Source organism: Amblyomma maculatum, chromosome 11 (assembly GCF_055883805.1).
Source record: "Amblyomma maculatum isolate TAMU_Amacu chromosome 11, ASM5588380v1, whole genome shotgun sequence".
NCBI lineage: Eukaryota > Metazoa > Arthropoda > Arachnida > Ixodida > Ixodidae > Amblyomma > Amblyomma maculatum.
This window is the reverse complement of record NC_139354.1, coordinates 25,021,442-25,031,505: the sequence shown is the minus strand read 5'-3', so window position 1 is coordinate 25,031,505 and position 10,064 is coordinate 25,021,442. Positions and strand designations below refer to the sequence as shown.

Genomic DNA, 10,064 nt, shown 5'->3' with positions numbered 1-10,064 from the left:
TTCTCTTCAGGGTTTCAGAGGAGGCAGCCTGTTGGCGTGTTTTATATATCAAATTACCGAAACATCGAACTATTTTCTTCGAGTTCTATATATCCGGGACCGACTGTAGAGTATTTGTACTAATATTTGCTACATGTGCGAACCATTCATGCAGTTAAAAGTTTGCCATGCACTTTTTTGTACATTGCAAATGTTCTTTCAGGTGACGTCACATTTCTGCCCGAAGCTTGTAGAGTGTTTTAGACAGCAAGCAGCTAGACCAACAAAATTTTATCTTGTCAAGCCAATGGCTTTTTGTAGTACCCTGTGGATTCTGCACAGGTTGCAGGTACAAGAGGTGCAGCAAACAATGGGGAACAGAAAAGACTGTGCGTCTTCCTGATCTTTATCTGTACACTGCTTGCCGCTGAACGTACAGTAAACATGCTCGAGTCCTACGTCTCTTTGCAGGAAAGCTATTTTAGCATTTTTATTGTGTGGCCAATTGTGAGAGAATGCTTACACCGGTGTTATTAACCAAGTGAGTAAAGTAACCTTAGCATAGTAATCAAGATAGAGTGAACATCATTTAATACAACACTTCAGGTTGCTGCACAGCGCAGAAGTGAATTAGCCTAACTTACAAATAACAGTTGTGTTGCTTACCTTGAAAGGCAGGCGTTGTGAACAGACCATTTTCACAACTTTCTTACTACACTTTTATAGATCATGCCTGCATCTCTTTTTACCTTTCTTTTTTTCCTTTGCTAATGCTGCAATAAACCTTCACTCACGTGAGTTCTTGCTGAAATGAAACCATTTCATGCACACAGGTTTTCTCCAGCAAGCACTGCAAAACCATGTCTTTTTGAAATGACAGTTTTATATTTGCTAGTCAGTTTGACTGGAGACACTCCAAACATTTTATTCATGTAAACCTCTTTTCAAAGCAGCATGCCTAAATGGACTTTCATAAATTACACATGAAAATGCTAAGAACTCGTGTGATTACAGACAGCTATATAACTGAATGCCAGATGTGGCGACTATTTCTTGTCCGGTGGACTGCTGTCGGTGTCAATAGAGCGAATGTATATGGGTCTTGAGGCCTTCCACAGTTTCTGTTGGGCCTTGAGATGTTTTGCGTGGCTGGGACTCAATGCACTTGATGCCAGGTTCACAGGCCTTGGGTACGGGTTGTGGTAGTGCAGTGCTGGAAGTGCAGCACGAATACAGCTATTTAGAACAGCCATCAGTAGGAACATCATAAGGACAGATGAAGATGCCCGGCAGCTTTTCAAATTGAAAATTTTCTGCTTTGTCTTACACGGTTTAACGTCCACAGCAGCTCGGGCTTTGAGGGACACCGTAGCCGGGAGCTCCGGATATTTTTTTTTACCACCTCGGACTTGTGAAACGTGAGCCGACGTCACACAGCATCGAAGGTCTTCTGTCAGTCTTCAAGCATCTTTTCCAGTCCAGTGCGGGCTTTGATTTCAATTTCCCCACTGTTTTTCCATCATTCACAAGGACAGTACTCTTTTACATCAGTAGAATATAACCTCCAATTCAAAATACAGGGGATGAAATTTTGTAACTATCTGAAGTTCGAAATAAGAGAGCCCGACTAGCCTCCCTCCACGCGATGTTGACAGAGCCAATGGTTCAGTTCGAATATTTCGAACGAAAGAGGTGTCAATGTTTACCTTTGCTTCAACCGTACGGAATGCTTTAATGCAACCCCCCCCCCCCCCCCCTCTCTTAAAAAAGTTGAACATAGAGACATAGTCCTTTCTGAACATGCTTATGATTAAAATTTACAGGAACAATCACTGAAATGCACAGATCACCAGCAAAGACATTGCCAGTCTGTCCACAACTTACCCAAGTCCAACCTTGACTGCCCTTCTCTCAAACATTCCTTAATAGCTTCAGTGTCTTGTATCTAAAAAAAAAAAAAAGAGCAAGTACACTGTCGTTAATCTTACAGAAATGAATGTCACACATTTTCTACTAACATGTTTATTCCGCCTGAAGATGTCCTTCGTTTCGGAGATAATGTAGAACTGTTCCTCCTGAGTTTTCTCTGGAGTTTCCGCAGCCCAAGTTCTTCCAGTCCGAAGCAGCTGCTTGTAAAGCCGCAGTACATCGCGGCGAAACATGGTAGCCGAAAACATGAAAAATTTTGCAAACTCGCCGCTGAAAACGCTGCTCCTTTCAGCTTCGCGCTTTTGCAAGCATGTGAAATCTCAAGAAATGCAAACTGGCTGTCATTGGCCGTGATTGTGACTGGCTTTGTCTCGTGCCAATGTTTTTGCTCTTTTTAATTTAGTTTGCATTATTAAAGTTAGGTTGTCTTTATGCAAAAATTATTAAAAAAGAATGGGAATTTTTACAGAAAATTTTTATCTTTATAAATGCAAACATTATGCAAAATGACGTCGCTGACATAGCTGACGTTACCGAGTTTGGCCGAATCCAAGACGATGTTAGTCAAGAAAAACAAATATGGCAGAGTACGGTGCTCATTTAGCGACTCATCTAGCTCAAAAACCGTCGATTTTCGAGGTTCTCGCGCAGGAAAACCTTGCACGAGCACTTAGAAATGCGCTGAGGCACCTTATTTCATATTATGCGGATCTACGCAGCGGCAAACACAGCAGTAGATCGTGGCTGAAGGCGCACCGCGATGAATTGGTCACGCTCGCGGACTTGTTGGTTCAGCTGTACCACCTAACCCGGTACGCGAGCTCCTTTTCCGAGCACTTCTACGGCCTGCGGCGGGTTACAACTGTGACGGGCACCCACAGCGGTGCCGATGTCCTAAAACGGAGTCACATCCTCAGGTCTCTGGTGTCCCTCGTGCTGCTTCCATACGTGCGCTCTAAGCTTGAGACGCTCGTTTTCGACGAGGACGCTCACGCGAACAAGGAAGGTTGGATCGCCACCCTCCGCCGCATCTACCCGTCCTTTTCACTGGCCTGCGAAGCCGCTTCTCTGTCGTTTGCACTCTTTTACGCAATCGGCAAGTCGTCTGTGCATTCGCCGACGCTTTCCTTTTCGTCAGTGCGACTTGAAGTCGCCCCTACCGTTACCGTCGCCGCGGAACCGACCAGTGCGGGCAGGGCAGTGCGCGTTCTGCGTGGAGTTGCCGACGCTTTTTCCGCAACGCTGGCGACGGCAGCTTTCCTGCTGCACTTCATGGACTGGTGGAACTCTCAAAGGAAAGGTAGCTTGATCGCGGAACCGCCGGTGCCGATCCCACCGACGCATTCTAGCGACGAGGGTGACACGGAGTCGCCTGTGCGTCGTGGTCTGTGCCCGTTGTGCCTGAACGAGATCGCGGCGCGCGCCGCCGTGCTGACTACCAGCGGGTACGTGTTCTGCCACGAGTGCATCAGGAACCACTTGTCGAGCGGCCGCGGCGCGTGCCCCGTCACAGGGTACCCGTCGTCGCACAATAACGTCGTGCTGCTTGTCGGACAGTGACGAAAACCTCGGAGCCCCTAATGGAACAACCTCCCGAAGCGATGCATGGTCGGCGGGTCCGAATCTCCGAAATCAGCGTTTTGATGAGAGCATGCTGCCGGCAATCAGCGCGGACCCGCATTTACGACGTACGGAATGTATGATTGCTAACCGTTGAGCGAGGATATCAAAGATGCCTTCATGTCCGAGCAGTGTCACTGCAATCATTGCAACTTGGTGTACTAGCGCTTCATAAAACCTGCCTTGCTTCTCCAGTGATCACCCATTAAACTCTTTTCTGAACAGCGTTCACCCGCGGTGGCTCGTTGAATATTGATGACGACTGGTGGCGCCACCTCATGCTGCTAACAACAACTCTGTAGCAGGAAAAGAGGGGGCGAGCGTTTCTGGCAGAAGGTTTGAGTTGTTGTAAGCAGCATGAGGTGGCGCCACCAGTCCCATCACTGGGGCAGCGGTTCGTCTGGCGTCGCCGCCGCCGCAGGCGATGGGAATATTTTACTTCTTCTGATCGAATCAGGCAAGTACCACAAACAAATTTAGTATTAACAAATACTAGCGACAAAATGTGATTTCTGTGCGAAATCTGAACTGCAAGGATTCCGCGGTTTAGCTGGGAGAAGCATTCTACAGCGCGGGTCTAATTGTGCAACACCCTGTACATAATGCCACCCGGACTTTGCACTCAAACTTTACCAGTCGATCACTGCTTGACAAAGCCGAGGCTTGGAGCCCACGAATCTGTAAAGTCTAGTCCACAATTCCCCATTCTTGCAACTGCTGGTCAAAATTCTCCCGAGTACAGCTGGTTTTTTTGCCCCTTGGACGACGCATAAAGCCTATGCAAAGATTTCCAATCTTCAAGGAATACAATAAGGGCAAAATTATTATCCTACTTATCAGATAACTTATAAGATATTGATGCTGCCACTTCTGAAGCAGGAATAAACTTTTCTCACAACAAACTGTGTGCTTTTTAGCAAGTTGCCTATAGCAAAATTTCTCACGTCTTCACAAAAGCTCACAAAACAGATTGCACGGGTGCTAAAGGAATAGTTTTACATAAAATTAAATCGCATATTCAGAATAGGCACACAAAAATACAGTAAAACCTCATTAACTCAAGGCGATTGGGGCCACGGACAAAGTTCGAATTAGGCAGGTTTTTGAATTAACAAAAAAAAAAAAAAGTCGGACTCGGGCAAGAAATTTTATTGGACAACCGAGCTGCACATAGCTGCCTGTCCTGCCACCACACTTCGTTCTGTAGTTTTTTTTCGAGATGCCATAATGCAGTAAATTATATGTTATGATAGAGTAGAGGCTGAAAGCAAAATGGCGCTCCACTCTGCCTACCACATTCGAGTGCGGCCCGAATAGCTTGGGAAATATCAGCACGGCCATATAGTTTCGTAATTGCGCGGCACACACGTTCCCTAGATCATTATCGCAGTTCTGCTTGCTTTGCCTACCGCTTATTTGAGGGAGCGAAAGCCAGAGTGAATGAGTCAGGCGAACAGCGCACAATTAAAATAGCATAGCGTATCTGTATACAAATTAAGATTTTTTTTTTAAATTTTATGCTCGAGGCCCAATGTGTCCTGCCGGGAACGGGTCACGCACTACCCACTGCTCGTCAAAGGCTTGCCGTCCACCCCACATATAAATCGGCTAAATTACGGATGGTAGTTTTTCTATAGAAGGGTAGATTACATGCGAAAGAACATAATTCAAATAATCGAGATGGTTGTAGCCTAATTCCCAGGCAGTAAACCATTGGCCCATTATTGGTACCATGCTGACAATGTCCGGCTCAACATTGGGCCAATGAATGCAGTGTCAACATTGGGGTTTCCGGCGAAATTGAAAACGGGCATCACCAGTAGCACCGCAGGTCTTCAAATAACCAAGATGGCGCACGCTGCTGTTGAATTCCCAGTAAAGTAGAAACTACGGGACTGCAATAATTGTTTGAATTTTATGGGGTTTAGAAACAGAGTATGAATTATCGAGGTTTTACAGTACATGTTCATTTAGGCCAACTGTTCAGCTCCGATTGTCTAAGTAGTCTATCATCTTTGCGATTGACCCCAAGTTTCTTAGCAAGGCAATATCATCAGCGAATAGCAGATTATTTAGATACTCTCTATTAACTCTTTTCAATCCAGGTCTGTCAATACCTCCTGCAAATATGCTGTGAATAGCAGTGGAGACACTACTACTTCTTCATGCCTAATATCTTTATTATAAGGATTTTATTGATTTCTTTATAAAAGCTTTCTTTGCTTTCTTTATATGGCTGTGCAGCCACTATAGATTTCTTCCAGTATTGCTCCATGCAATATGTTAGACGTCCTTCATGTTACCCTACTGTGCAATGGGTACGTTTCAGCACCACGCCAAGGACAGCAAGGCCTCTCTAGCATGACTCCTATCCAAGATGAGTTAACAGTATACTAATCATAGAGAGCAGATGTAGTGTGCCAGGTGGGTGAAGTCATCACTTTCTATAAATAATTTCAATAATACTGTTTCAAGACAATGCATATTATTTAATGAAAATAGATTTATGTCTCCATAAATATACTGATGATATGCACAAAAAATACAGAAAAAAGTGTGGATGAGCATTTGAAACAGTTTTGACATTCCCGCAGAGGTTCGCTGCTTGAGAGTTTTTAACACTCCTGTACGAGTAGTCTGTGTATATCCATTTCTGCACACCATTGACAGTGGTTGCGGTGAAGTTGTTGCGAGCCTTCCTAACTTGCTGCTCTTGTGCATGTCCATTGCAAAATCCGTCTGGCACTTTCCTGAAAGTATGGCATATAAAAGACGTGAAACACGCTCTAAATCATGCAACCATACCTGTAATGCTGTTAACACTGCTTATTTCAGCTTGCCAATGAAACTATAAAACATGCAGTGGTGAAAAAAAAAAACATGCTTCACATACTTTAGATCAGAAATTCACAAAGTCAGAATTTAATTCCCTTTTTCAGTAATGAAGACGAATCAGTGCATGTATGGAAAAGTTCATGCAAATGAACATTTCTCTTCTTTGAACAAGTAGACCTTTTTACCTCCCCAATATTGAAAAAAAACTTCTCTATCCAGTATAAACAGTGGAAACAGTTACTGATGCCACACTGTCCCTCAAGCTTGGCAACACGTACCTTTCTCCGCTGACGTGAGAGTACGTGAAGTAAGTGAACTTTGAGGGGGCTTGAGGTTTTAGTAGAGTGCACATATTGTGAAACACTCTGTTCAGCAATCGTGTGTAGTAATGGGCTTCTGGCATGATCCAACCGCCCTGCAATCGCATGAAATGCCAAGGAACAAACCCAGAAAGTTGGTTATTGCAGTCGGGAAGCGTACTGCATTTACTCATTTCTAATACCCAACTCTTTAAAAAAAAGAAAAAAAATGCCACTAAAAGTGACATTTACCTCTAATTCGAGCACGAAAGTGGAACTATTCCAACAACACAAAAACGGTGGCTTGGTAATCCTTGAGCATGACTACCGTGATGTTTTCGGAACGCAACATCTACATAACAACAACAACAACAACAACAACAACAACAACAACAACAACAACAACAACAACAACAACAACAATAATAATAATAATAATAATAATAATAATAATAATAATAAGGAAGTGCTTTTGCTGACTAGCTGCCTACAAGTTAGGCCACCACCGCTCCGGTCTTGCTCGCTACCAGTGCCCGCTACCAGTGCCTGGATCCCCGCTTAACACTTGGTGGAGGTCGCGGGATTTATCTTCTATTTGCTCGCCCTGGAGCTCCGCAGCCGCCGAAATCCGACCTTAATGACTGACTCCAGCACCAACACCACTGGCCCCGCTCCCTCAGCACCTTCTATTTCATGCTCCGGGGTGTTTCGACAGCATGACCCGCCGGTCCTCAGCGGTACTGACGATCAGGACGTGGCGGACTGGCTTTCGTCGTATGAACGTGTAAGACCCACAATAAGTGGGATGACGTCTTGAAGCCTTATTACGATCCCGCTATCCTATCGTCTTCTTGAGTCGCCAGGATGGCTCCTCTTTTCTGCGGGGGCCAGATTGTAAAGAAGAGGTTATTACGATCCCGTTATCCTATCGTCTTCTTGAGTCGCCAGGATGGCTCCTCTTTTCTGCGGGGGCCAGATTGTAAAGAAGTTCCGATTAAGCAGACAGATCGCCGAGAAAGAAAGAGAAGCTTTTGTGGACTAGCTGTCTACAAGTTAAGCCACCACCGCTCCGGTCTTGCTCGCTACCAGTGCCTGGATTCCCGCTTAACAACAACAAAAACAATAATAATAATAATAATAATAATAATAATAATAATAATAATAATAATAATAATAATAATAATAATAATTGGTTCACGGGAAAAGAAAGGTGCGGTATCTGTCACACTCGTTCTGTGGACACCTGAATCGCACCATAGGGAAAAGGGAGGAAGGTGGGAGTCAAAGTGGAAAGAGAGAAAGGGAAGCCGTAACCAATGCCAAATTCCATGTTGTGGACATCGACAAAGGTATGAAACAGAGGAACATGCTAACTGCCTCATGCTTTTAAAACAAGGCGATCTTGTGTGTAGAGGCAAGTGGCAATCTGGTTGGCCTCGGGTGTGTTTGGTGCTCCTAGAGCTGGAGAGGCAGAAATGGCTAATGCAGTTCAAAGGCAAGTTATTTGATTTTAAAACCGTCTAAAAGTGTCGATTTTCACTTTGAAGGGGGTCGGGCAACAGACAATACGACTCAAATGGTGAAGAGGTTTGCTTCAACTTGACATCAAACTGGTTTTAATAAGAGTTGGCTGTTACGAGTAGGAAGCTTCGTTTATTTATTATCTAACCATGGAAATCTTTGGTGCATTATAATAAAAGGCAATGCAATTCTCCTATTTGACCCTGAAAGATGGGTGCATATTACAATCACAGGCGTGTTAGAATAGTTAAAATAAAGTAAATACAGTATATACGTAAAAATACTACACCAGTTGCCTGACATAAGTGACCTTAGACTGGATTGTAATTATGGTTAAGTAAGAGTTAAATTGTGCTTAAATGAAAATGAATGTGATAAACTAAGATGCAACCACGAAATCATTACAATAAAAGCTGTACGAGAGTGTTGACAATAAAGCCACAAGCCACACTGAAGCACGATAGTGAGCCCGGCGTCAAGTTCAAGACGTGCAGGTTCACATCACCTACCAGATAGCAAGTGCTTCAGGTATGTCTCCAGCATGAACGCATTCTCCTCTGGCGGTTCCAGGAACCTGGAGAGGGGCACCACGGACTGTGCAAATACAGGCCAAAAACGGTAAATTAGCGCAACAGAGAGAAAAAGGTGGATGCACTGGAATTCGGAACAAATACGACTGCAGGAATAGGATATACTGATCACATTTACCATGAAGGAAATAAATGAGGATTTCACCCTACACCAGCATCCCTGCCCTATCCCATAACCACCCGATCTCATCTTTAACGAGACTTTCAGGTTGCCGCAGCTGCGTTTATCTCCTCCTTGGGATCCATTCTGTTAAATATAACACAAGCTTTTCTTTCCTCACACGATCTGTTTAAGAGTGCATCCTGCGTTACATATGGAATCGAAGCACCAATATAAGGCGATTTTTTTTAAGGTGCTCAAGATCGGTACAGCACGCTTCACACTGTATAAGGTATCCTGCATCAGACTCATTTTTCAGATGTTTGCAGGCTAGTAAGCTTGTAGGAGAGGCCAGATCTCTGACGGTGTTCGAGCAGTGCAGTGCGCCTGGGTCAAAGAACGGGTGGCAGTATAAAAGGCAGTGACGTCCATTGGAGAAAACAAGAGAGGACAGTGAAAGAGTTGAGCAGAGAAAAACAGAGATACAAGAGAGGTGAAGGAAAAATAAGGGCGAGGAAATGGGCCGAGCAGCTCAAAACACATAGCAGTGATGGCAGTATGGTGGCGAGGGCAGGTGTTAACACGCAGACTCTTCGTTGCGTTCAACGACTTCGCGCAAATTTCTGAAATGCTCACTCAAACAATAGCAATGTGCCTGTTGCTTCCATATTTTGCATGTCTTTCTTTTATTTTTAACGAGTCCTCCGTTGTAGCTGACATGAATAGGCCGAGACGGTGAGATCGTGTCACTAGTAAGGCTTCCTGTGCAAAACAAGGGGCGCCAAAGAACACTGCAAACCTGCTCCGGTCTCAGGCGGGTCATAGCCAGGGCCTCTGGGTTTTCGGCAAAGAGCAGCTTGCGGAAGTGGGGGTCGCAGGTGCCTTGCAGTGGCACCAAGAGCCAACAGGCAAACACGGCATCTCCGTAGGATTCCCCCACATACTCTTCCAGCAGCTGCGGGTAGCTGCGGCACGAAATCAGACGCAGTGCGTGCATGTTGTCAGACCACTGTGACAACAAAGTTGCTACGGAGCTAAACTCGACACCAACGTAATTCTTTAATAAGAGCAAAGGAAAACATTTCACTGAAGAGGGGACAACATTCCAACGAAGATTTCGCTCAAAGGGCGTTTCTGACATATGCTAGAATCTTTATCAATGCACTCTCGAAGTGACGAGGAAAGTACTCT

General features: G+C 44.7%; 3 protein-coding genes across 5 annotated transcripts in view; 1 reads left to right on the top strand and 2 right to left on the bottom strand.

Moving 5' to 3' along the window:
• Nucleotides 1–462: 462 nt before the first annotated feature.
• On the bottom strand, nt 463–2,263 carry LOC146173183 (LYR motif-containing protein 1-like). The gene is made up of 3 exons (XM_084583937.1): nt 1,998–2,263; nt 1,864–1,924; nt 463–1,192 (listed from the first exon to the last, which is right to left on the bottom strand). The coding sequence occupies exons 1-3, from the start codon at nt 2,154–2,156 to the stop codon at nt 1,026–1,028; spliced, it is 387 nt and encodes a 128-aa protein (XP_084440063.1). The 5' UTR covers nt 2,157–2,263; the 3' UTR covers nt 463–1,025.
• Nucleotides 2,264–2,426: 163 nt separating this feature from the next.
• Pex12 (peroxisomal biogenesis factor 12) lies at nt 2,427–3,796 on the top strand. Its single transcript, XM_084583936.1, has one exon. The coding sequence runs from the start codon at nt 2,488–2,490 to the stop codon at nt 3,466–3,468; it is 981 nt and encodes a 326-aa protein (XP_084440062.1). The 5' UTR covers nt 2,427–2,487; the 3' UTR covers nt 3,469–3,796.
• Nucleotides 3,797–4,585: 789 nt separating this feature from the next.
• Nucleotides 4,586–10,064, bottom strand: part of LOC146173181 (RNA polymerase II-associated protein 1) — a 41,096-nt gene continuing 35,617 nt past the window's right edge. The window contains exons 25-28 of one of the 3 annotated variants that reach the window (XM_084583935.1): nt 9,673–9,838; nt 8,693–8,777; nt 6,642–6,778; nt 4,586–6,278 (exon numbers count right to left, since the gene is read on the bottom strand). In XM_084583935.1, the coding sequence (XP_084440061.1) occupies nt 6,228–6,278; nt 6,642–6,778; nt 8,693–8,777; nt 9,673–9,838 (439 nt within the window). In that variant the 3' untranslated portion in view covers nt 4,586–6,227. The remainder of the gene's footprint in view (nt 6,279–6,641; nt 6,779–8,692; nt 8,778–9,672; nt 9,839–10,064) is intronic. The other 2 variants (XM_084583933.1, XM_084583934.1) reach the window with 2 other exon arrangements.

Bases quoted from the DNA above. Each gene is read 5' to 3' on its own strand.
- LOC146173183 (XM_084583937.1), bottom strand. From the start codon at position 2,156: ATGTTTTCGGCTACCATGTTTCGCCGCGATGTACTGCGGCTTTACAAG. The intron at 1,925-1,997 runs GTTAGTAGAAAA...TTTTTTTTTTAG, and splicing joins TCTTCAGGCGGAATAAACAT to ATACAAGACACTGAAGCTAT. The intron at 1,193-1,863 runs GTAAGTTGTGGA...CTGCACTTCCAG, and splicing joins GCAGTCAAGGTTGGACTTGG to CACTGCACTACCACAACCCG.
- Pex12 (XM_084583936.1), top strand. From the start codon at position 2,488: ATGGCAGAGTACGGTGCTCATTTAGCGACTCATCTAGCTCAAAAACCG.